This window comes from Pseudopodoces humilis, chromosome 10, assembly GCF_049639895.1.
Source record: "Pseudopodoces humilis isolate 2021_Gansu_Grassland_sample_001 chromosome 10, ASM4963989v1, whole genome shotgun sequence".
NCBI classification, from domain to species: Eukaryota; Metazoa; Chordata; class Aves; order Passeriformes; family Paridae; genus Pseudopodoces; species Pseudopodoces humilis.
This window is the reverse complement of record NC_142209.1, coordinates 4,126,120-4,153,530: the sequence shown is the minus strand read 5'-3', so window position 1 is coordinate 4,153,530 and position 27,411 is coordinate 4,126,120. Positions and strand designations below refer to the sequence as shown.

General features: G+C 42.1%; 1 protein-coding gene and 1 non-coding gene across 6 annotated transcripts in view; both read right to left on the bottom strand.

Moving 5' to 3' along the window:
• Positions 1-27,411, bottom strand: part of COP1 (COP1 E3 ubiquitin ligase) — a 124,275-nt gene that overhangs the window by 15,774 nt on the left and 81,090 nt on the right. For all 5 annotated transcript variants that reach the window (XM_005528753.3, XM_014257608.2, XM_088060605.1 and 2 more), the window contains exons 16-18: positions 21,085-21,202; positions 17,125-17,249; positions 15,873-16,033 (exon numbers count right to left, since the gene is read on the bottom strand). In XM_005528753.3, the coding sequence (XP_005528810.2) occupies positions 15,873-16,033; positions 17,125-17,249; positions 21,085-21,202 (404 nt within the window). The remainder of the gene's footprint in view (positions 1-15,872; positions 16,034-17,124; positions 17,250-21,084; positions 21,203-27,411) is intronic.
• On the bottom strand, positions 2,212-2,347 carry LOC148183652 (small Cajal body-specific RNA 3). The gene has a single exon (XR_015773419.1).

Sequence of the window (27,411 nt, the reverse complement as noted above, 5' to 3'; positions counted from 1 at the left end):
ACCATCCCCTATACACCTGTGGCCTAGAAGTGGTTCAGGGCTGGCTCGGCTCACAGCCAGTGAGGGCTCTGTAAATCTATTATAACTGTATGTAAGAGGGAGCTGACCTGAACTGTGTCAGGGTCATGCCTGCAAAGCTGCTTGGAAGAGAGGAATCTTTGCTTTGTACACTGAAAGGTGTTGGAATCTCTGAAAAGATCTATCAAAGCCATTTTTGTGGGTCAGTTTTCAAAGTAAAGCCATAATGCAAACTATCAGCTTTCATGGCAAAGTTACATGGCTGGTATTGATAAAAACAACAAAGTAAATTGCATTTTAATAAGATCTGATTGTACATAAAAGGTGAAGAACTTCATTAAACAAAATCATGCAGAGTACAAATAACAGACATGAAGTTGCTTTCAATATCCTGATGCTTTCTCCATTGTATTTATATGAGGGGGGGAAGGGAGTGAGAAGACAGCTATGCCTTAGGCACTAAGCATGATGAGAGTACAGCTTCATTGCTTTAGTACAATAAATGCAAAGCATGGCATCTTCCCTACTTCGTTCTGCAGAATGAACTATTCAAAAGATAATAATGAACTTTGCATCGTCTAGAGGACTCAATTGTGCCTTCTGCCTGCTTCTCTAACCTCAGCCATCTAAAACACTCCCGAATCCAGAAGCATGAGGGAAAACAGCAACTAAAATTCATCCAAGAAGTCAGAAATCACTGGGTCATTCAGCTGTAGAAAAGCATTTTAGATTTGAAAACAAAGGATGCAAAAAGAACAAACAAGGAAACCCACCAAGGACTGAGATTAAAGTCAGAAGCAAATACAGGATGCCTTAAGTTCATTGATTGTGAAAGGGAAAGAAATATCCAAACTCAACACACAATTCATACTAGACAGTAATTCTCTGTTCCTTCATTCACCTTCCAACTTTCCCTCTCCTCAACTTGCTCATTCACCTTCCTGCAAGTTACCCTTCCCTAAGGAATACCAGGAGGCAGCCCCTGAATTCTAATTGCATTTGCTATTCTACTAAATCCCATAGATTTAAATGGGCAAAATTAGCTTAATTCACCTATCAGGCATTCTTCACAATACCAGAGGAGAAGCTACCTGAAGCTGTAGATGGCTTTTCTTTTGTTTATGGCTTTTAAATAATTCAGAGAGGAGCTGTCAAGTTGAATCTACAAAGCTCCCTTGACTTTGGACTTGTGCTATCAGACTGCTTGCCTATTGTTTATAAAGACAAAAAGGAAAATGTTATGGGATCATATGTCTGCACAGGAGGGGAGTCAAGGACTAGGAGAACAAGGGCTGTCAGGACAGAAGTCATAAAAAATACAGATGGGAAAGCAAAAGTAGGCAGTAGGTGAGATACAGAAGTACCAGCAAAGCAGCAAGAGCAAGTTGCCAGTTTGGTTGTGCTATAAACACACAACACTCGCAGTTTCTTGTGGAATATGATGTCGTCCTTTAGAAAGGAAACCCCCAAATGCAAATGGTAACTTCAATTAGCAATTAAAAGCCCAACTTCCCAGCTATACAATTGCAGCTGCCTCTCCCAGATCTGTCTCACTTTTGCAAACCCTTGACAGCTGCCAGGCAGTGGGCCAGCACTTAATAATCATTCCCAAACCTCAGACAGCACAATTCCATCCTTTCTTTCCGAGCTCTTTGGGCAGACAAAGACTTACTAGGTCCTACCTGGGGACAGCAGCAAACCACAGGTGATGGCCCCTGGCATCCCAGGGAGTTCATACATTTCAAGGTGCCTTTTAGAAGTTTTTCTTTTAAAGTGACTCTGTGGCATGCACAGTTCTGATGGGGTTTTGCACAGTCATTTTCAATCAAAGCTGCAAACCTGACTTTAAAGCAAATGACTGTTTCTCGAAGCAACAAGAATGGAGAGGAGAAGGAAACCTCTGGACATGCAGCCTGCTCCACTCACATACATCCCTCCAACCAGAACACAATCAGCTCTATAGCCAGTTTGCTAAACCTAACGAGAACTTTAAAAAAAAGAGCATTTTAATACAAAACCCAATAACTATGATTACAGTCTTGCTCTAAGCTACTGAGCTGGATTAACACTTGGCAATTATACTTAGCTGTGGATGCTGCAAACAAAATCCTGGCCAAGGGCTGTCCCCACGTGGCGGGACACCGCAGCTGAGGATGCTGCAGGAGCTCCCTTGTCACATTGCAGGACAACACACGTGTAAGGAGGGGAACGATCTGATTTAGTTGGCTGTCCTAAAGCAGACAGAGACCTCCACTTTGCTCTAGGAAGACTGCAACAGTGGACAAAACAATATTTATTTTGCCCATGACTGGTCCCAACTGGTCCCAGCAGCTTCCAGTCCTAGAAAATTTCATTATGCCAGTCTTTTGTACACTGGCTTTTATCCTGGGCTCCTGACTGTATCAAATCCTAAATGAAACATGATGTAAGGTATGCAAATAAGGCAAGGAAGAGAGGACTCACATAATGGGAAAGTATCATTAAGTGGAAAAGTTTAACCCAGAAGGTCAAAATCATTCTAACCAGAAGAAAGAGATGCTGCATGGGGCACACTCACGCCCAAAACCCTTAAACGTGGCACCGATGGTGCCTTTCTTACTCACCCAGTGATTGCCAGCCAACAGCAGGGCCTGGAGCTGCAGTGCCATCATTACTAAGTCCCTACATCTCTTGGCCTTGGATACACTCCTAAACTACAGGGTTTATAGCTTGCCAATGGTGTGTTGTCCGCCAGAGTCCCTACAGCAAGATGCTGCTTCACCAATCCCTGACCTGGTCCCCTTTTCTTAAAAATTATTTTAAGTGAGGTATCTGAAATAAGCAATTCCAGCTTCCAAATTCTACTGGTTAAAGTCTGTGCTCAGTCTGTCCCTGAAATGAACACAGGGGCTGTCAAGTTCCCATGTCACAGCCTGGAAATCCTTTAATTAGCTGCTTTCCCCTGTGCTCTCTCTTTGCCCTCAAAGGACAAAATCCAGTTGATATCATAACTCTGTTCCAGGCTGTAACTGGAGATTTAGGATGACTCTATATGTCTATACACTTCCTGGTAGAATACAAGAGGTTAAGAAAAGACAGTAATTCTCGAAAGCATGTTTTTGTTAGGGCTAGCAGCAAAGGGGAGCAGTGGATCATGCTGTGGCTCTGCTGGACACACTGCCCAGTGCTGGAGCTTGTCCTCCTCTGGGTTCTCAAAGAGGAACCAAAGCTGCATTAAGGTACTTCATTGTCCATCCTGGCTACTGCACAAACCCAGGAGCAGCTCAGTTAATGGCAGAACTTAAAGCCATCAGAGGCTTTTGCAAGTCAAGTAAGCCTTTTTACTTCATGCCAAAGTAATTTCTAGCTAATACAGTACACAGATTTAACCCATTCTATACTACACCTCCTAACAACTTTATTCCAAAAGCCAGAATACATTTCACTTTCTAATGAGTAAAAAGCATCTCTTTGTATAATGTGCTCACAAGCAACTCTCATGCTTGTGATTTCTCAGCACTGTGAAACTGAAGTGAGATCTGGGTAATGTTCTACATCACTGTTAAAGAGCAATTCAATCATCTTTGTTCTGGATTAAGTCTCGCTCCCGATTAAATTTAACAGAGCAATGAATAGGAAATCCATGACTCGGGAAGTAGGCAGATTTTATCTTTAAACCCAATTCACAAGTAAAATCATCTCTCTTACAATAGATAATTCTGCTACTGTTCAAGATATTTTCACACAGTGGCTATAAAAAATTATCGCTAGATATCTCAAATGGAAATGACTATTTTTAATGCTCCCTGTCACTCTGAATGCATGCTAAGACTAACAATACTGCATCAAAAAGAAGAGCTCAACAATCAAGAAATCCATTAAGCTACCAATGACACTAATAGAATAAAAAGTTGAAAAAGACTCAAGTAAAACCCCTTGTGTTGCACCCACAGTACTTCTGATTTTCTAATACCCTTCAACTACATGAATATCAGAATACAAACCCCACCTTTGCTAACAAAGGGTGAGGGAATACAAACACTTCTGACATTTGATTTTATTTTTTTTTACCTAATCTGCTTCATCCTTCCTTGATTTTAGATATTCTTTCTGAATAGATGCTGCTGTTGACTCATTCCTCAATAGACACCAGAGCTGAAGCACGTGGTAGGTACTCTGCTTTTCTCTGAGCCTGATGATACTTAAAATGTTTCAGAGCAGAGATGGTGAGAAATACAGGACAAAATACAGGAGATATAAGAAAAGAAAAACTATTTTCCTCTATCAGGACTACACAACTTATTTCTTGTGACAGTGAACTTACATGCAGCGCTATGAACATCAGTAGAAAGGCTCCCACAGAGTTCATTATCATATCCTGCCCTACCTACACCATCCAAGGAAGAGATAGAGGAGTGAATAATGAAATGGCCTTTAAAATAAAAAAAGCCACACACACAGCACATACACAGTATGTGTTTGTGGAGATAAGGAGAGACAGAGACACTGGCATTTGGTGTCACATTCATTACTTCATTAACTTTGCTGTGTGATGAGCTGAGCTCAAATTCCACATTCATGTGTTATCTGAAATCAATACATAAGCTCCAGACTGACTGAAAATACATCATAAACCTACCTCAAATCTGTTTGCAAAGAAAAACAGCAGAAACTTCAAAAACCTGTACAAAATGTCATTTTCTTAGCTCCCCATCTCACTCCAGAATGGATAATTCACAGGTTCACAATGAATAACAAAACCCAAAAATTTAGTGCTGAGCTTAAGAGGAGACTATCCTTGTCCCCACTGCCATGCTCAGACATCTCTGCTGTTGAGGGAAAACCAAGAACAATTATGGCAGGAAGAGAATGGGTGGCTGCAGAGGGTGGCCAGGAGGCACAGAAATTCAAGGATACACTGGAAGAGCTGTGGCCAAATTGCATCCCTTCACCCTGTAACAGTACACCTAGCAAATATTTATCTGAAAGGAATCTCCAAAGCAGCATTTTTCTTAAACAAACTTCTGTGCCTCTGCTTACTTCTGGAAAGCTAAATATATATATTTTCTTAAGTCTTGAAACAAAGAAAACTCCCAAGCTCCCAATGCTGGCTGCTGCCTGCTGTAACACCAGAAAAAAAGTTGCTATATCTGGTTCTACTTCCAATTTCCCAATAATCACTTTTTTTCTTTACAAGCACTTCCCAAAAAATTAAATTTCTTCTGCTGTATTGTCAAGCAAAGCATGAACCTCAGAAAAACAAAGTCAACAGCAAGCTGAATCCTTATGTATTAAATAAGGACTTTTGTATTTCAAGTAATTTTCTCTCTTTTTTTGTTACTCCTGCTGGCCCAAATTTATCTTTTCAAATGCAGCAGCTAATGTGCAAGTTGTGAAGCAAGACATGCAGAGAAGAACTATTAACCTATTTTAATCAAGGATATATCACTCTAAACGGTCAAAGATATCTAAAAGTCAAGATATGCCCCAAGCACACACTCCCCAGACTAGAGCAGCTAGTGTTGGAAGACACATTGGAAGACAAAGAGCAGTCGGCTTTGTAGGTCTTTCTTGGAAGAAAAACCTAGAAACCAGGAGAAAGAATCACATATGCCTGATTAGCATGAGAATTCTTGGCTGGTGATGCTGAGCCTCTGCCAGTGTGGGTCGTGAGGGGGGACACAGCTTCTCCTGCTCCTACTGCAGTTAATTTATGTGCTACCTGAACATTACAGGTAAAAGGGTCCTTTATTTATTTATTTAATGGATCTGAACCAAACTTTCTTCCCAGGATATGTAACATTACTTATCTTCCCTCCAGTATCTCTCAATTATAAATACTTGGGAAACAATGCTCTGCCTCATCTGCAGCTCTTCAGGCTGCCCCAGATATACTTCTCTGCTGAAGTTAATAATCACTTCAGACATACTGAAGTAAAACTAAAAAACCCAGTACTGCACCAAACAGCTCACTTCTCTCCAGCTTTAGCAACTAGATAAGCATTTTGGAAGTGATTATGACATACAATACCATAAGAGACATAATTATTTAAAGCAGCACTTCCCTCACAGAATTCAAAACACCTCGTGCGAGGGTGAACGCCCATCAGCTGCACAACCCCAAATTTAACAGTGCCATTTCTGTCAAAAAAGGCACTCATTACATTACTAAACATAACTTTCCTGTCATACTGGCTTTCTCTTCCTTAGAAAAGGCTGATTATTATAATTCTGTGTGTAACCTATATAAAATAATTATGTCTCCTAATTACATATCAGGTAGTTTCAATTCAGGCACAAGACTGCCTTCAAAGGAGAGACCATTTTCACTCTGTGCACATACCTAGCTCATCTAGTATTAGCTAGAATTAGAGCAGAACACCACCAAAAGAAATTTGGTTACAAGGATACAAATCTCTGTTGCTGTTAGAAAACCAGTCTCAGCAGTTGTTTTTGCAAGCCTTTATTCTCGCTTTATTAACATGCCACACAATTAGCATTAAGCTGGTCACAAGTTAGTGGATTTCAAAAGGCTTTGGGGTTTTGCTACTGACAACAGAAGGGCAGAGGGCACACAGAAACCTTCATAATAGATGCCCAAAGCCAAGCAGTAACTCTATTAATGCACAGACGTACATAAAGGAAGGCTTTTGCAGAGAAAATCACCTATGCATAAATGCTCCTACTTCCATTTCACCCAGAGGTTAAATTATCTGATCAAAATCTTGTGCTGGAATGGAAAAAATCAGTTCATATTTTTTCCACTTCATTTAGACTGTGTAAAACATTAAATCCTGTCATTAAAATTGCTTAATTAGGAGTGCTAGAGCAAAAGGTTGATGCAACTCATGAATTGTAACTGCTGAATGGTGGTGGCCTGGCAGGACTTGCCATTGATATTAGCATTGAAGAATGGGGAAAAGAAAAAAGAAAAACACAATATTGCAAGGTTGTTTTGACTTTAATTGAAGCAGTGTCACTTGTTAAGAGGTTATAAACCAAATTCAAACAGGAGTGACAGCAGACTACCCCTTGGGGGGGCAATTCTGCATTTGCATGGAAGCTGGCTTCAAAGGCAGTGGCTAGCCCAATGTTGATGACATTTCAAAACCTACCTCATTCTTGCTTTGGTCTTGCTGCTCTGAAACCAAAGTCCTCCTTTAGCAGTAAGTGTTGGGACACACAGCTCTACCCCTGCAGTTCCTTTCTTAAATGACTCCCTTCATCTGCTTTGTAGCACACCAAATACTGCCCGACTGATATCAGCTCCCGGCATTCAGACCTCATCTCACTGGCACTTTGTGCCAACCAAGGACTTCAGCAGATGGCACTTCACACAGAAAAAAGTCAGCATGAGCCTAGCAGTGGAAAGTAAAGCAAAGGCTGCTCGTGCAGGAGATGCTCTGACTCAGAGGAAACCAGCTTTAGTCAGAGCTTGAGATCAGGCAATATTGGCTCAGTACCTACAGAACTTGCCAGGATCCTGCTGTGACCTACTGCTTTTAGGGGGCTCTGCTCCAGGACACTACATATAACACACATTATATACAGTGGGTCCAGAGGAGGCCACTAAGCTGATCAGAGGGTTGGAACACTTCTCCTGTGAGGACAGGTGGGGTTGTTCAGCCTGGAGAAGGCTTCAGGAAGACTTTATTGCAGCCTTCCAGTATTTAAAAGGAACCTGTAAGAAAGATAGGGACAAACTTTCTATTGCAACAGGACAAGGGCAAATGGTTTTAAATTGAAAGAGGGTCAATTTAGAACAGATGCAATGAAGAAGTTGTTTTACAATGAGGGTGGTGAGGCACTACCACATACTGTGCAGAGCTATGGTGGAAACCCCATCCTTGGGAATGTTCAAGGTCTGGTTGGATGGGACTTTGAGCAACCTGCCCTAACAGAAGGTGTTCGTGCTTACTGCAAGGAACTGGGACTAGATGGTCTCTAAATGCGCCTTTCAACCTAAATACTCCATGATTCTGTGATTTTAAGTCCCCCCCAAAAACACTAGGAATGAGCCTTCCTCCCTCCCCAAAGGCTAAGAGATGTAGGAGGGCAGAGACAGAACACCTGCCACCTCTGATTCCCATAGCAGCTGAAATGCCTTGAGACAAAGGCACAGTGCTAAGATAAGGCATGGTAAGAGAGAAGCATACACTTCATGATAAAAAGCTTTCCAGGCATCATTTGAAAACCCCCAAACTTTAAAACAGTCTAATAAATTATTTCATCTGTGGGTTTAGAGCCCAACAGGGTACATATCAAAGTCCAGACCAGGGGACCCACCAGCAGCATGGCTGAGATTGGGTGGAAAGGGAATACAGCTGCCCAAGCATTTAATGCTAAAAGCAAGTGCTCCCTGAATATGAACCTGCTCTTTTTTTCCTCTCCACCCCAGTATAAGTAACACAATTCCCTTTCAAGTTGCGCTGTTTGGGACACAGCTTATATAAGTGCCACATGATGTATATTGCTGCACCTTGCAACACTAGGGCTCAGTAGCAACCTGAGGATGGAGTTGGGAAAGAAGTCTAGGTTCCATGTGAATTCCTGAGTTTGTTATCTGTTATAAAACTGATACTTGAATAAAGAATTGATAGTTATTAAAGCAGCTGAGTACCCATAGGAGATAAACATCCACTTACAAAGTTTAACAACAGCTACAGAGGGACTTCTTTGCATCCCCAGCTCACCATGTGTAACACAGCAATATGATTTGCAATTGCATTGGGATGCTTTCATATTTTAAAGCTTAGGAAGCAGCAAGAGCCTGCTCACACCTCTGCTTGCACCAGCAATGATCTGCAATCCATTATCTCTACAGTTGCACCACTGGGATCAGCTACTGGAATGGTAATACCAACAGCATTCAGTTATGTTGGCCACTGTGTCATTCACTCAGTCTAGGAAAGATGACTCCAATAAGAAGGACCTCAGTACTATCTGCAGTATGCTCTCTACTCCTCTTGGCATTAGAAGAGATGCACTGGTGAGCAAATATCATCTGTAAATGTCTGAAAGAGTAAATACTATCTTCATTCAGAAAACATGGATTTTCATCTGCCTTCCCTTCAAGGCAACATTGACCCTGTGGCAATTTTCTGTGATTATACAAGAAAAAAAAAAAGCCTCACCTTGCAGAAGGAGAGAAACTGAGTTTGCAAATGTAAAGTTAAAACCAACAAAGAAGGAAAACCTGAGCCACCTACATTTCTTGGAGAAGCTATTCTTAAAATAGAAGCTACAATGATATCAGAGTGCTGCAGTACCACAGGGGACCTGAACTTGAGAGATGAACAGAAGTGCCAGACTCGGCCCCTGTGTCCCCAGCAGTGGCACAGGGAGCTCCTCTGCATCCTCTGTAGGAAAGGAAGAGTTAGCACAGCGGCTGATGTAAAAGCCACCTGCTGGTGTGCCACCTTGAGCCCAGAAACTGTAACATAAATGGTGCAATATACTTTTTTACCCCCAAACACCCCAGGCAGAAGGAGCACAGTGGACAGAGGCTGGGTTATCAGGTAATCTCCTGGCTCCCTTCACCCCTGCTGATGCTCCACTGCAGCAGTGGCGAGGTCATGTCCTCACCAGGACGAAGCGCAGAGGTTATCCTCCAACCAGAGAGAAGACAGTAAGGAAAGAACACTTATCAGTATTTTTCTTTTTCTACAGAACACTCAAAATGAAACACTTCCTCATGAAGCTGGTCATTTGCATAATCACATTATCAAGATGGTCTTTCATATGCATTGAGGTGTCAACAGACTGAGATGTCAATATAATGCACGAACTGTTAATAATGGAGTATGATACTTTTTTCCCCCACGAATTTCTCTTTCACTTGGACTCCAAGGTTTTTGACAGGGAATAAAATATTGTTAGTCACCTCAGTATTTTTTAATTAATTCTCCTTAGCCACAGAAAAAATAGAGCCCAAAATAGAGCATTTGAAGAGATATGGATATAAAAGGATATGACCATGTTCGGCACAAGGGATCATACATACCTTGTGATATCTTTTATCTACAAGTAGAAATTATTCTGCATAAAAAAATAGTTTTCAAGCAGCACATAAACCAATATATACAGTGTTGCTACACATAACCAATATGCTAAAATCTGGAGGGGAAAAGAATCAAAAATATATGGTGTATCATACACGGTATCTTCCAATGTTCTGGGTTCCATTCATTTTTAAAGAAAACTTTAGATTTTCAAATGAGTGAGGGAGCAGTAGATATGAAAAAGGTAGGAACGAAGAGAAATTGAATACATTTACTATCTAAGCAAAGAACAAAATAAAAGTCAAAGAAAACTCTGTTTAAAGCATTGCCAATGGCCAGAGAGCAGAGGGCATGTCAAGAGGAGTGGGAAGCCATCACACAGACAGCTGTGAGCCTTTGCAGCATGCAGGTTATGGGGATTAGACAGCTTTCCAGAGAGGGAGAGAGACCTTTGAAGATTTTCAGGTGGGGTAGAAAAAAACAGTAGAATAAACCTGATCAAAGCCACGTCCTGCTTTTTTGAGAAGCTGATCCTTCTCAGCCTTCCATAAACTGCTGTGCATTTCCAGCACAAGAATGAAGATGAAGACCTCTGTGTTTCCAGCATGAAGCAGTGGTGTGGGACTGCACTGGAGAATAACCTGCAATACCAGCTTGGGAGATGCTGCACACAAATGCTACAGGCCAGTCCAGGTCTAGGAAAGAAAGCAGTCAGAAAGCAGCAGATGCCCCTCCAGAAAATACCACAGCTGGAGCTACTCATGCTGCAACCAGTGGCACAGCTGGTATCAGAGGCAGGCAAAGGACAGCTGGGGTCTGATCACTAGCAGGCTGACATTTATCTCCTAAATTTTTGGTTTCTACCTAGGTATTTCCTGACACCTGAACAGGTAAGTAGAGGATGCTGTGAAAACAAAACACTACTGAGTTGAAGCTGAAAGTCAAAAAATTCTCACCAATTTTGAGATTTTAAAATTTCAGCAGCCAAGAGAGACAATGAAGTATCAAGTGCTACTTGTTTCCCCCCCAGAATCCCACTGGAATTTGTACTTCAAGCTACAAGACGTCTATATTTACAGCAGATACAAGTTATTTAAGAATGACACTGAATTAGCATACGGTTACTTGGGAATGACAAAGGAGGTTTCATTTTTAATGTTCATAAGTCACCCAAATTAATTAGTACTTTAAAGTGGCAATGAATCACTTCCTGAAATAATTTGTATTGGCTAAATTAATTCCTGTGAAGGGAGCCAATTTGCTGATTGTAAATTATAAGAGCCCCTGACTAGCTCCTGTGTACACTGTGTACCATTTATAAGACTACTGGGAAACAAAGGATGGCTACTTTTCATCAGTGAACAAGACTGCAGCCCTATTAAGTGACTAACTTAAAAGTGCTACAATTACAGGTTTCTATTTAAAGAATCCAAGCCAGACATCATTAAGAAACAAAGCTGGATGTTCAGAAGAATGGAAAAATAAACAGAAGAAAGGCTTGTTTTCTGAAAAGGTGCACCAAAAACCTATTTGAAGGGAATATTTCATCCTCTTAGATTAACAAAGAGAAGTTGAGACATGCAGGGCTAATTATGAATTCACCTCCATCACAGGGCAATGCCCATAGCCAACCTGAAACCTGGAGTTCCAGAGCTGCCTTCTCTTACCCATGGTTAGATGACTGTTTCGAGACCTCCATAAATTTAAATTACTTTTGAGGAGTGATGAAGTGAGAAAACACATACATGGATTTCTACTCGGGCGGAGGAGATGCTTTCCTACCACTGGGAGCCTTCCTCCCGGGAGAGCTCTTGCACCCATCCAGTACATCCCACCACCCACCCACTCTTTGGTTAAAGACTGCAGCACTCTTAATAGATTTCCCTTCTTTACTTCTCCAAAAGAAAAAAAATGTACATAAAGCTTTACCTAAGCTAATTTGCATGGCTGTCTCCTGTTCTTATCTGCATCTCCTCACTGGTATCCAAGCCTCGACATTTCTGCTTGTGAAATCCTTCCCTGGTAACCTGCTTATCAGCAGTAATGAATACTTGTGCAAACAGGTACAAAATTAAATGGCTTCTTTACAGTGATTATGATAGATTGAGCCACGCTTAATCTACATAATCAAATTGCTTCTGTGTTCAGCTGTAATACCTTTTTGCTGTCCTGGGAGCAGGTTCAGCCTTTGTTTCACTTTTGACACCTTCTTTCTGAGAAACACTAACCATGCCTGGGAAAAAGGCTACTTTAGGTGCAATCACTTAACACACCACGTTTGAGGCATATAAACACTGCATGAGGGCAGAGCAGGTCCAAACAACAGGTGCCCCCTTTAGGGAAGGAGAAAACATCCTGCAGGACACATGGAGAAACGCAAAGTACAAAGCAATCTCCTCCAGCTATGATCCACATACCCAGACATAACTGACCCTTCTAAGACAGATGACATCTCTACCCACTTAAATGCACTGAGCTGCTACCACTGCTGTAATTTCCTTTCCCTATGCAGTAGCATCCCTGCATTCAAGAGCATCCCCTGTTTACCTGCTACTAAAATAGAAGACTGTTGTTTTCAATCTCGAGACCAGACTCTTGATTCAAATTAAGCTGTTTAAAATGGATGGCATGGGTATATTATAAAATCCTTGACTTGGGAAATTAAAAAGGATTTAGTCCAGGGAATGTTCTGAAAAGCATCTCCACATCTAATTGATGTTTATCAAGTCACTTAGGCCAAAAGCATCCTGAAGTTTTCTCTTCTTCTAAATACTGACCAATTTTTAGCATAAAACAAAAAGGGAGAAATGGTTTTCCCCACAAACAGTAAGTAGGTGCTATTTAAAAAATATCCAACAGCCTATTTGCTTTTGTCCAAAACACAGCACTGCAAGAATCTGAAGTTTTCTTCACAGTCAGCCTGCTGGCTTTTTGTTTGCCTGTTTTTTTACAAAGAGTGTAACAGAATAGGTAGCCTACAAGCTAGTGCTCATTTTTAAACACTTTTATAAATTGAAAAGAGAGTAAACCTGGTGCAAAATGCTAATAAGCACTTAGGGAGAATAATTTCTCTTCCTCATTATGGCTTTGATATAGGTAAAAAAGAAGGTGCTGCTGGACCTTTGAGTTGGACAGGTGACAGCTCCAGAAAAAAGGTCTCTGCATCTTTGTAAGTAAAGATAAAGCAATGCAGAGGGAAAAAATAAAAATACAGGTTCTGGCAAGGGCCACTAGCACAGCTTGACTTACGCTCAGGAGGAAGAAAAAGCTTGAATTAAATAAAAATAGATTTAAGAAAGAATCAATGACATTTAATCTGAAAGTTTTAGTTAAGTTTTAATTAGAACCTGAGATTTTGCACTTAAGTGCATGAAGTGAAGGAGTACATGTACTCATGCTTCCCAAGATAACTGACAGATCTGAAACTTACTCATCTCAAAAGGTTAATTACAGAACAATCCTTGACAGAAACACTGTATGGAAACCGAGAGTCTGCTCCACTGGGGAGCCCTGGGGAAAGGCTGTGCTGGTATCTCCCACCCCTCAAGAACAAAATGAAGATGCTGCCTGGTGACCACAGCACAGAGATGAGCAAGATGCTTTGAACCAGCCCAGCAAGAAATGGAGAAGAGTGTGCCCACAGCTTTATAAAACTTGCTTACTGTGCTGCCTGTGGATCTGGGGCAGCTTTCCCAGCCCCAGTGCTGGGCTCTGCACAGCTGCTGGCCTGGAGCTGCTTCCACACAGTCCTGCAGCAGAGCAGGTGGGATCACAGCCAGTGGTGAGAGGTACGTGTGGTAATTCTTATAATTCTTATAATTAGGAAACAGTGACTCACCCAGGATCAAAATTGTGATTAAGCCAGTAATAGGCTGTGGGTTCCCCAAATCCTGCAGATTATGACAGCACTTTGAGGTACAGGCCTTCTCTGGTTCAGCCCAGCATCAGAAAAAAAAAAAAGTCAGCTCTTAGGGAAGCCTGTATATGCAAAGCCCATTTGAAAAAAAATCATGGCAAATTGAAGAAACATTATCAAACTGAAGAACAGGAGAGTTTCATCATTTGAGTAAGACTTCGTGGACATAACTGAACTTTGGCTGTGCAGTAATTTAATTTCCTAAGAACATGAGCAAAGTCTCAATTAGGTCAGAGAGGATCGCTGCACTGGTAGAAAAGAAGAGAAATGTGCAGCTGGATCAGTGAAAAGATTTGGTGCAAGGAAACATTGAGGACTCTTGGCAGAAGCAAGCGAGGCTGCTTGCTTGGTATGTACCACAGGCAGAGGCAAAAGCCACCCACAGGCAGCTTTTTGCTGCTGTCTTTAAAAGCTAGAGCCAGGTACTGGGGCTGCCACAGGAGAAACAGGCTCATTTAGAAGCCTAGGGAAAAGCAGACGAACGCTGAAGGGAAAAAAAGACCAGAACAGCAATGGATTCTGAACGCTGCTTAATGGAGTGAAGCCTGCACATTATTTGGTGCGATCTTGACGGGCCTGATTTAATTATTACATTTTTGTATAGTATTTTTCATCCTGATTATGAAGAATTGCTTGACAGCCCTTGGTGACTGCTTAGAAGTTTCTCAGCCACTTCAGCAGAAGGTCTATCAGAGCACATTTATCAGAGAAAAGACTGCTAAAGAGTGGACAGCAACAGACACAACCCCAGGGGTGAGACATCTGTTACTGCCTGTAGAAGAGACAACCAGAAGAGTGGTGGGCAAGACAATCCAAACACTGATGTGAAGGCAGCTCAAGGAAAGGCATTTCTGGACACACAGGTTCCCACAGCATGTTTTTATTCAGCAGAAAGACAAATCACCTAACTTACAACAGCCACTCTTCACCTGAGACACGTATACCAAGCCCTCCTAAGTCCCCAGCCAGAAAGAAGCTGGTGATCCTACATCACTGACTCTCATGTCCCTGTTCAAACCACAGCAGCCCACTTCTTACTTTTAAACACAAAGGGCAGTTCCAGACATGTGGGTTTTTTCTGGTTTTGACTCAGAAGTGTCCATCTGAAGTGAGTTTATGTCAGTGACAAATGAATCATGGTGTTGGGGAAGTGTCTACAAGCGCAGAACGCAGATTGGTAGACGCTGTCTTTGTGAATATGACATCTCAGGACAGCAATTACACAACATTTCAATTAATCTACTTGGAAGACTGCAGTTAAAATCAACTCCTTTTTGCTTCTTCCCAACAGGTCCCTTCAAGTATCTGATCTGAAAACCCTGTACATACAAGAGTTACTTGCACCATCTTTTTTAATGCAAACTTTTCAAGAGCACTCTGAGTTCAAAAGCAGCATTTTGCTCTCCAGAGCAGCCCCATTCTGAAAGGCCACACTCATAAAAGCTGCATCAGGTCTGTCTGCCACATTAGTACATACGCTAGGGATGTGAATTCAGTGCCACTGGAACAGCCACTCAGGTGACTGCAGCCTGCACTCACCTCCTTTACACACCTACTCATCTAAACACAAAGGCTGTGTTCCAATGAGCAAACCCAGATAGACACAGGAACACTGAGACATGCTCCACAGTATCTGCAGGCACAATCATTAAAACAACAAAACCCCCACTTAATGCACCCACAAAAGCCATTGAGTGCAAGAAATACAATGCTGCCTTTGGGATTTCAGATGCCATATAGAGGAATTCAAATACCCAGGTGGAAGAGGTAAGATCACAGCAGCCTCTTATCCCCCAGCATTTCAGTTACCCTGCAAATCATCAAGGTTCTCACAACGACCTGCAAGTACCCTTACTTTTCCCATGAACAGGAAAATACCGAGCACACTCAAACCCTCAGCAAGGCTATTTGGTGAGAAAGCAGGAGGCATTCCTTCTGCACCCAAGCAGAAAGCTTACCCCATCTGGAAGTGCCCTCCAGCACACAGCGCTCACGAACTCATTTGTGTCATCTTCTTTCCGGTCCTTGTCCAGGACACTTTTGACTGTATCAAACTTGAATGTCAGCAGTGTCTTCGAGAGGCCCTTATAGTATAAGTAAAGGGAATTATTTTCACTTCCTAGAAATAAAAAAAATATAAGTATACAAGATTAGGTTCTGGTAAGACAAACAGAAATAAGGGTTCTTAGCTCTTTCACTGCTTAAGACAAGCCCATACATTTCCTTGTAGTTACCATCATGCTCATGGTGCCCTGGTAGCTGGAAGTGCTCCACAGCAAACTTCCATCACACTTAATAACAGAATGGGGTTTTATCACAAGACAACTGCAGTGTGCAGCACATCTGCAAAACATACAGGATTCCAAGAACATTCCACAATTTCCTCAGGGCAAAGCATTTTGAGCAGAGCATCTGCACTACCACATGAATCGTCACTACATCCAGCCTGCTCAAAGGCAGGTAGCACTATCAAGTTTTTCCTGCCATAATCAAGTATGACAATTTGGTCTGTGGAGGTTTTAAGCAAGAGAGACTAGACTGTACAGGCTTTATTTAGAAATCCATCCCAATTTCTGCCTTGCAAGCTGCACAGCAATCAGAGAACACATAAGCTAAGGTCCTCCCTTCAAGTGCTGGCACAGCTGTCCTCCTGCTCACCCACAGCTATCAGCCTGTCACTGCCTTCCCAGCAGGAGCTGTGGATTTACAGGGCTTCAACAGTCTGGCTTAAGCAGTGAAAGGACAGAATAGCCAAAGGGGTAACTATTGATTCAATCTTCTAAGGAGCTGTTTGCAATGTGGGCAGTATTTACTTCACCATGTAGAATGCCATACTAAGTGACGAGTGTGTGGCCCAGCCTACTGGTGATGTATGAAGATGTGCCAATTGTTAATCTTGAAAGACATAATTTATATCAACAGCAATGACATAAGTAGTTGATTCTGATGACAGCAAGCTTGAATCATCAAGCACAAACAGCTGCAATGCTGTTCTTCCATCTGCAATGGAAGAAAACCATCTATAGACCCCCTGTAGGTCAGGACTGCCAATGCCATTCCCTGGGAGGGGAAGGAGCGTGGAAGATCAGAAAAATTTTCTATTAAGAAGCCCATGCAGCTAAATAGCACAAGTGGTGGTGTGCTTTGCAAATGGTGAGGCCCCAGCTCTGAGGAATCCTGTTAGCATGTCAGGGTGGCTGCTCTACTCACCACAGGCAATGTAGTCTCCATTGGATGCAAGCCCTACGAAGTTCTTCTCGTTGATGTGACCCTTGAAGGAGCGCAAGCAGTGAGGCTTCCCTACGTTCCACAGCTTCAGCTGACTGTCTGTTGACCTGAAAACAATACTTAAATTTACCCTGCTGCCATATGGCAGGAACTCCTCCCTGGCCACCCTGCTCCTCAACACTGCAATGACAAGGTAAATGTAGGAAGCCTTAGTGCACAAGAGATTTATCCCCCTTTCAATCATATGCAGCTCAGCTTGAGCTCAGAAAGATATCACCTTATTTTAAAAGCCTGTCAAAACACATTAGATGTTTGAATAAAAACTTCCCTGAAGTATTACTCTTCCTTTCTCCTCTCAATTGCAGAGTCCTCCACTGAACTGTATGGCCTTTGGGCTATCACTGCCTCCCTCCAGACCCTCACAGATCCAAAACACACCAAAGTTATTTATATTTTAAACCTTTACAGCATGACTAAAATCTGTTCCCTTCTCTGTGCCAGCTGCAGTTCTCATTCATGTCTTTCCAGGGCTAGGGTAGGAAACAGTCTCCTCATTCCCCAGGTGCCCTGAAGCACATTCTCCTCCTCCTGCCCAACACCAAGCAGCAGCACAGAAAAACCTATGGGGGGCTCAGAGTTGCTGTTGAAATTAAATCTGTTTTTCTCATGTGTAATCAAGACTGCATATAGTTCTGGATACAGAACTCAAGCTTCTACTTTTTCCCCCTTGTCAGGGAAAGCTAAATATTACTTTTCAAAATATACAAAATGTTGAAATTAAATCACAATCGTTGATTTCTATGCAAATATTCCTGCCTTCAAAATGTTTTTCTGTTTACTGTGAGAGAACATTTTGCCTTTGGGGTTAGTAATCTCTGCTGCCTGGCAGACCTCAAATAGGAAGATCCCACATTTCCAGGAGATATAGGATTAATTTCTTCCCCTAAAGCTGAAGAGACATGAACGTAATCTCTCACTCCACAGGCATTATTTCCTAGCAATCACAGCTTACATGGCTCTGGTATTCTGGTACTCACTGAGATACACAGTTGGGGAACAAATGGTGATACGGTGGAACTGAAACCCCATGAAGCTGTTTTAAAGAAAGGGATAGTGCTGTTCTGATCCCTAAATTTGAAAGAGATTGGGAGCAGGACCTGTCAGCCTCCTGGCTGGGAGGGAGAGGAAGCAGGCCAAGCTCCCCCACATAGGTCACATCACCAACCTTGCTGCTCCCTGAATATTTAGAGCTGAAAGGAAAAAATTCAAATCACACAACATCCATCAAATATTACCAATGATGTAAGATGTTAGCCTTGCACCAGTGTCCCATTTACCTAAAAATATAGCACAAAAGAGGAGAGATGCACCTTGTGCTATCCTGCAAAAAAGCTTATCTCAGTCCTCAATGACAGCTGGAATGACAAAGGAGCGATAAGGGAGCTGCAGCAAGATTTGTTAGTCAGTATTACTAGTTAGTATGAGGTCAGACCAGAAAGAAGGTATGAATTTTATCTGTAATACTGTGACTTAAGCAGGAGTGCATTCCTAACCCCAGGCTGAGATGGGAGGCCCAAAACAGAGCATTCAGCTTCTCTACCTGGTGCTTGTTCCACATCTGTCCCTGCCCTACACTGCTGCTCATTCTCCCTTCCCTTATCCTTACTCTCAGAGGAACAGCTCAGAAAAGGCAAAAAGGTGTATATTCCTGCTTTTTTTTGGCCCACAAGTACAGGCAGGTGCTTTCTGTGCGATTAGGACAGCTGTATTTTTAAAATGCTGCTTTTAAAAGCGTCAGAGTTGCCTGGAAACTAAACTTTCCTGCAGCCAGGAAAAAGCAGCAAAAGACTAATCCCTGGTCCACAAGCTGTCAGACTCCTATGACAGCTGCTGCTCTTAGCTTCCCATCAAGAAGACCTCAGATACATAGGCACTTAACCTTTATATTTTACTGGCATACCTACTAGGTGTCTTCATTAAAATAAAAACACTTAAGTCTATTACTAATGGAAAGTTTTTTCTGTTAATGAATTCCCATCAAGCTCTAGCCATGTTTACATTGCTTAGGATAAGCATGCCATGACAGAAGAAAGCTATCCACCCTTGAACTGCAAGGAGAGACAAAGGCCATTGATCCTGGTGGTGTTACACCGCTCTTCTGGTTTCATATCCTCTCCAAAAAAACATCTTGGATGTGCTGCTCTGTTAAATCTGTGTCTCTGTAAATCAGCACTGTAATCAATGTGTTGTGCTAAATACCAGGCAGTTCTGAACACCCCTGAGGTCAAAACCTATCTCTACAAGGCAAAGAAAATCAATGCAATCCATAAAACAGCTTTAGCTAGAAATCTAGAGAATCTGAATACACATATAATTTTTTTCTTAAATCAGTGCCTGATTTTTGAGACTCACTACTGCTGTTGCCTCTACTAAGTTTGCAAAAAGGAAAGGCAGGAAAAATAATCTGCACTGACATTTCTCCCTGGTCACACACAAGAAGGTAGGTGGATTCTTCAGTTGGTGCCCTCACCCTGCTGCTGCCTGTCCAAGTCTGTCAGCTCTAACAGCTCTATTGGCAACTCCTCTCAGAACTTTGGGAGATGCTTTCTCAGAATGCTGGCCAAAGCAGAACAGGGCAATTCTGTCCTAAAACACCCCATAAATGATGCTCCACTTGATTATGGCTGTAAAACATTCCCAGCCTCCTCCTGTTTCTGTTAAACACTTTCTCTAACAGAGATTTGGTTCAAAGCATTAAATTTAATTTTCTCTCTGTTCCACATATGAATTTGCAGCCTTATAGAGTTATAATGTTAATAGAAGTAGGAAGAGAGAAACTGATTAAATATAAGCAGTACCAGAAGCCACCAGGGAATCCTCCATCATGCAGCTCAGCTCAGAGTAACTCCCTTGCAGCCTGAAAACACTTTAAAATGCTCTGTTTCTGTATAAAAACATGGGACAGAATCAAGCTGGATAACCACTGGCTCAGCACAAGGTAGCAGGCATACTTCCTGGGATTAGATCTACCTCTGTGAACCATCCCTGCTGCTCTCAGATGTTAGACATGAATGTGTTGAGATCAAGCATTCCCCTGCAGCCCCTCACCTTCCCCATTAGGTAAGAGGGGTTCAGGAGAAGAGGTTTGTAGCCAGTCATTGCCAATTATCACTAGATGATCTGACACATTCATTACCATGTGACTGAAATCACATCTATCGTATCTATCTCACCTAGATATCTATCGTATCTAGGTGAGAGGCAGCCACGTCTGGCTTTGGGGCAGCCACATCTGGCCTGAACAGAAGCTGGAGAACATTGTTCCTCAGGGCCTCCATAGCAGATCTTATGGCAGCACGCTATTAGAGTCATGAAACACAGCTTCTCTTTGTCCACTTTCTAACCCAAATACAAGACAGGAAAGGGCTTTCACAGAGCAGATAATAAATTACCATAGAACAGATCAAACAGTCAGTCCTACTTGAGCTGCTTTCAGGATGTGGCTAAACCTCCTCTTCAGACCATACACATAGCAGTACTATTTGATCACTTCTGTCACTCATCAGTTGTGCTTTACTGCAGATTATTATCCCCAGGGCTCTGCCAAGAGCTTTCTCTATCACAGAGCTCTGGTTAGGAGCATCCTCAGTGCACACAGTGAGAGGAAAGTCCACCTGCAGCTTCCCAAAGTCATCACAGGAGCCACATCCACTTGTCTTCATATTCCTCTTAAGCATTTTAGCTCCACAAGACAGAGCACAGACAAGTGACACAGGAATGAATTTCTATTTTTGACTTAGAGAAAAGCAATGATCTGCTTCCCAAAAGCACAGCAGCCTGTGAGAGCAGCCACCCACACAGGTGAACTCATTCAGCAGCCCTGAAGAGCACTGAGAAGCGAGGGCTACACAGTTTGTAGCCTACATAAAAGGCAACACTTACGCAGAGACGATTTCCTCCCCGCTCACAAATTTTGCATAGGAGACAGCCTTGCGATGCCCTTTGAACACCATGATGGGCTGCTTAGTGTTGCGAAGGTCATAGTAGTGAACACAGTGATCTGGAAACAAGGAAGAAAAGGGGAAAAAAATTTAATCACTTGGGAAGGACTCATAAGACCTGTAATAATCACGGCATTACAATAATCACAATCCTGCCTCCAGCCTCCACATCTCACTTCAAGCCCCATCTAGGATAAACAATCTGTACTACAGCAAAAGAGTGTTTAAGAAGGCTTCCTAAAACAGCCCCAAAATTCGTTCTACAAGGGTCCATGCTCCCTTTCAAATGGTCAGGAAGGGAAAAAGGTGCATTCATATGTGTGTGCCTGTACATGTGGCCTCCTTCAAACCTCATGACCCTGTTCAAGGCAGCAGCTAAAAGGACTCTCACCTCTTCTGCCTGTCTTCTCAGCCCCCTGCCCAGCCAGTCCAACTGCTATTTCTAATTCCCAGCCTCCTTCTTTTCCTTCCTCAAGCTGTCCCCTCTTGGAAAACTGTTGAAGAACTCCAGGGTAAAAAAATCAAGTCTGCTATTAAACTGGATTGTGGAAAAGCAGGATTAAATATGTCATGCTTGCTTCTGGGTGGATAACCTTCCTATCTTTGTTTTTTTGCTTCTCTCCTCTGACTTCATTACCAATCAAGAAAGAATTAGCATTTCTGCTAATGAGGGAACAGACTAAATTCCAGTTCATTTTAAGATTTAATTCACAGATGTGCCCCAGTGCCACAACCATATAAAAGGGATCACAGCAGAATTAGCGATACGCTTGCTTTTCTACACAACTAAATGTCAATTCCCAAGAAACCAGAAAAACAAGAAGAGAAAACCTCACAAGACCCAAGCCCCAAATACCCTCCCAGTGCTCCTTCCAGCTCAAAAAGGTTAATAAACTTCTTCCTTCCCAACTTTCTGTCTTTAATGTTGAATTTAATTTAATTACCCCTTGCTATTCTGGAAGCACAGGGAGGGAAGGCCACACACATGGAAACCAAGTTGGACATCTCTCTCACCAAGCAACTTGTGATACCCCAGCCATCAGGTGAAATCTGCTCTGACCCTCTTCCCACTGAAATAACATCATACTGGTGGATGCTTATCACAAAGATTACATATAAATTAATTTAAATGCCAACAGCTACAGCTATTATTGTATTTGCAGAGCATTTCAAAGCTGGGTGCTGTCTCAAAATCCCACGTGGTCTGAGAGATAACCAGGTTTACATCAATCAAGTTACTGCAACCACCACTAGGCCAGCAAGGGGAGCTCCTCCTCCAGAGTAAGGAACAAATTGGTGGCCATGGCAGGATGAAGTGGGGACTGTGTCAGAAGTACCTTCAAGAAAACCAGGTCTGCAGGCAAATCACCTTCCCCTCTCCCTGTTTCCTGCACCTTACTCTCTGCAGATGACCAGCTCAGAGGTCTCTCTGGGTAAGGATTTCTGGCTCTTTTGCTCCTCAAGGTGTAAAAGCAGATGCTCCAAGCAGCCACACCAAGTTTTCTCCACTACTTACACTGCCAAATTACTCTTATGTTGAAACCCAGCAGCTATTGCACCCCTTACAATCAGCACTGAGGCTGCTGTGCCCCAAGCACGCTTTCAAACAGCTCCTGTGTCTTTCACCTCTGAAATATTAAACCTCCAAACAGCCAAAATCCCAGTGTGCTCCTACCACTGGGGTATTTTAATTAGCTGTAGAGCAACATGATGGTGCAACAGGCTTATTGCAAAATGGGTTAATTTTCTATGGGACTTTGAATTAAGAATTAACATTCTAACAAAATTTGGGCATCTTGGTCTCTTCTACTTCTCTGAAAGCTGGAGCCAAGAAACTCCACAGTTTTTCATCTATCCAGCAGACCTGTGGGAGCTATGAAACAGTTAACTGGCAATTGTTATTTTAATGAGCAGAATGATTCTAGCAGGGCATTTTATTAGGAATCAGTTACTGGATAAGCCTTTCAAGTCTATTTTTGCTTACAGTTTCAACACTGGCCCATCATTAGGGCACCTTTTTGAGCACCAGATTTTATCCTTCAAGAAAGTGGCAGGGAAAGGGATACCTGCAGATGGCTGCATGGAGCAATGCAGGGAAGAAAGAGCCATAGCAGGGCAGACAAGTCTATTTGCAGAGCAAAGCCATGAAGTTGCATTCACCTTCCAAATATCCCAGTAAACAGCTCAAAGCCTGGCAGCATCTGGCCCCAGCACGGCTGTGCCTCTCAGCATCAGCAGGGCAATCAATCACTGTCTGCTCTCATCACAACGGGTCTGAGGGAACTAGCAAGGCCAGTGGGTTCTAAAATTAGCCACTTAATTACTAATTGATTATTTCAGCATACAAAGTGTTGGTGCCCAACTGAGTTTTAGTTTTTTGTTTGTTTTTTTACATTCAACTGAAGCAGCTATTTTTAAGCAGATGTATGAAGATGAATGCTCAGTGCACTCATTAAAATCTGAACAGGTGGTCATGTTTTACAATTAAAAAGATACTCTCTCTTGTAGGCCATATGGACTTTGCAAAAAACATGATAAAAATGCCATCTGCTGAGGAAGCAGAGAGCCCCAAAGTGGAGCTAAATGAGAAAAATACAACTCCCAGGTACCCCGGCAGAAGCCTTGCCTGGTGGTCTTTGATGAGCTGAAATTGTCTGGGATGGGCAGCATCTCTGGTACACAAGTAGGTCCAAGGTGAGGTGGCAGAGTGCTCTGGAAAGCTCAGAAAAAGGGTTTTTCCTCAAGAGGCAGCTGAAGGTGAGGGAAACGGAGAGGGCAATGAGGGGAATCAAACACTTCCTGAACTCCACAAGAACCTATCAGCTCATCAAGAATCCCAGTGCTGACCCTTGGCATCCCTGGCAGACAGCGGAGCATGCTCCACTGCTAACCAGCACCACCAGGGGTATTTGCTTCTTGTTTGCTCCTCAAAATGAACATTAATATTATAATTCAGCTAGTTTCCACCCCAACTAGAAAACTCACTTAGAACAAGTTCATCTTAGAATTCACATTTACAGAGTTAAAGCCTCCTGCCTGCCCAACCCTTAGGTAGCAACAGCTCCTTGCTTCACCTTTTCTTTTGCATGCAAGCTTAATTTAAATATTTATGAAATAATGGGAAAGAACATGTATATATTTCATAACAAATTAAACACTCCAGAACAAGTCTCGTCTAGTTCAATGTCACTGCAGAAGTTAAGCATGACAGAAATCTGCTGCTACACCTTCTGAATTAAAATGTTTGCTGGTAAGTAATTTTTTATATATATATTTTTAAGTGATCTCAGAAGGCAAAAAGGGCAGCTAAGCTCAGCCATAGCTGCTGAGAGGTCTCTGACCATAAGCCTGAGTTTTTAAATAGTGCTTTTCCATTATGCTCAGCTCACTTCCCTTAAGACACTGCTGCTTTCACCTTTGAGCCAGCTAGTGACAACTAATCAAAATTTCAGACTTCTCTAAACTTCTGAGATCTTGCCACCTCTTCGGTAAATACAACCCATGTCAGCAAAGGACAGCATCCCTCTCTGCTCAGCTGCTCATAAATTCACAGACTCTAGCTGGCAGGAAAAGGGCGAAAGAGAAGGATTTGAGGGGTTTGTGCTGAGCAAGGTGAAGGGATCAGCACCTCCCCAGTCTCAATTATCAGATTCAGCTTAGTTGCAGGGGTGGGGATGCAGTGAATGAGCTGATGATGTGGTTACACAGTCAGAGAAAATCAGGTTTAAGAACATCTAAAATAAGATAATTGGGAATTGCTAATGGAACCAGGCAGCATCATAGGTAATCTCTGAGTTGTTTAGAAAAAATGATCTTGGATTTTTAGTTGTTTAAACAAAAGAAAGAAAAGGACAAAGTCTGTTTTTGCCAAAAGTGATTTTCCTTACATTTAGACTTATTACTAAAATTTACAAAACTGCTGTTACCAGCAGGCTTTAGGCTCAACAGCACCTATTGTAGAACTCTTACTGTGTACTGATGAGCCAGCAGCTCCATAAAGAGCAGCAAGGGTTATGACAGGGTGTCACACAGCAGCAATTTTATCTTTCACTGAGTACCAGCACACACAAGGCAGCCACACACAAAAACCAGAGAGCAGAGCAATCCTACTCTCCAGGTAACATTCATCCTCTAGGTCAAGTGTTTCACCCACCTTCACCATGAACATTAATCAGCATCAGCTAATTCACAAGACTCCCCCCACCCAGGCTTTTTTCAACCAAGAACAACTTACTTGAAGGAATATCAAGCCAAGGACAGCAAAACAAAAATTTACCTGCAATGCAACAGTTTTATATTCAAAGGATGTAACCACTAGAAGCCCCAAGAGCTGCATACAAAGGTTCTGTGGCTCTCCTCTGGAAAACTAAATTGCTGGAGAATCAATGCCCATTTTTCTTATTTCAATCATTTAAAAATGCACATTTCTCAACTGTTTAATATTTAGATTATTGATCCATTAAAAAATAAGTCCTTTACATTACTTGGATTTCTCAGTGCTCATAGACTTGAGAATATAAGTGGTGCTCCGTGTTCCACAGCAGATGAATATCACAGACAAGAAGATGCTCATATTCAAATGCAGAGCTGTCAGGTAGGCAGCCAGATATTAATTAAGTGGTCTGGGAGAAGTATTCTGTGATCAAGGCACATTTTGGACTTTTTTTTTTTTAATAAAATACATCTTCAATAGCAAACCTAAAGGTCAAAATAATTCATACATTAATGCTCTGGCTACAGCCTGCAGTCCTGCACACTTCGTGCTACACATCTTTTACTGAAACAGAAGCTCAGGCTGGAGTGTAATCTTTAATGTGCTCTTGTTCTTCTCTGACCATGATGGTCTCATTTTTTAGGTCTAGTAACTCGTGTCCTCAGCTCATGATTGCCCCAGCTTCTTCATTTATCTGTTTTCCTCCATGTGAACTTCAAGCTTGGATCAAGGCTGGCTTGTTCTCACCAGTGAAACTCTGTACATCAGCAGTAACATTAAGAGACGTTTATAGTCTGAGGGGGTGTATTTCAATGACTTGTTTAACAAGACAAACTGAGTCAGAGCAAATTTGGTGCTAAGTACCTCTGCTCGCCATCAATTAGATTATCCTGGGGAAAACCAAAAGAACAGCAAAACAAAAGGATATAAAACAAGCCCACAAAACGCTTTTCATCAGAATGAAAGAGGAGAGACATGACTTTGTAACATTTCATTTCAGTTTTATTTTCATTGGTTAAAAAAAGTGATTTCAGAGATCCTGAAAGAAGCCTCTGTGACTCAAAGGGTCAGCTGAAATCAAATTAGATATATTTAAACATCTACCTACACAAATTGATCCTTCCTTTTACTATCTTCTCCTCTGTACACCAAGTGTAAGCAAGATCACTCAGTTTTCAGGGCTCTGAGAATTGTAGCTAGGCAACTTGTTTAGCAGGAAAATATAACTGTATCCTTATGCCTTCAAGTGTCCAGAGTACAGTGGTTCAAATCAAAGCTTGCTTTGAGTGTCCCTGGCTAAAAAAGGAAAGAGTACCCACTTTTATTTCCCTATGTGGTATGTCATGAAAGAAGGCATAAGCCATCTTGATGAGTATTTGCTGCATAGATAGATAACAAGATAAGATCTTGTAGATAAACAAGAGGTAGAACAACAGAACTTTAGATGGGTTAACCAAAAGTCTCTTTTCTGGCCAAGCTCAGTGTGATTTCTTGCTATAAAAAAGGAAGCTTGCATCCACAAAGGTAAAGTCTTTGGCTGGACTAAAAATGGAAACAGGATCAGGAGATTCACATGAAACCTCAGTTTTCACTAGGAAAAACTTATCTTCTGTTAGGGAGGAGAAGGAGGAAGGAGATAAAAAGGAAAAACATCCTGATTTAAAAATAAATCACTGTACTTCCATCCAGTACACTGAACACGACACGGCACACTGGGGTACCTTGGTCCTGAGAGAAACCTGAACAAGGGCCCGGGAAACAACACCTGAGGAAAGGCAGACAGCTGCCACCAGAACCCAAACCTGGAAAATTAAATGCTTGAAAACACATTTCCTGAAATTACAGAGGAAATCTACAAAAGCCATTTACCTAGCTCCAGAATTACTTACAGACTAACTAAAAAGTCATTAATAAAAAGAGTGGAAGCTCTCCAGTGGATCCTCTACATACCTGTGCAGCAGGAAATGGAGCCTCCCTGCCGAGGTAATGCTATCAAAGGCTGGCTGAAAGACAACTTAGAATTTAATTATGAGGAAGCCCAAATGAAACGTAATC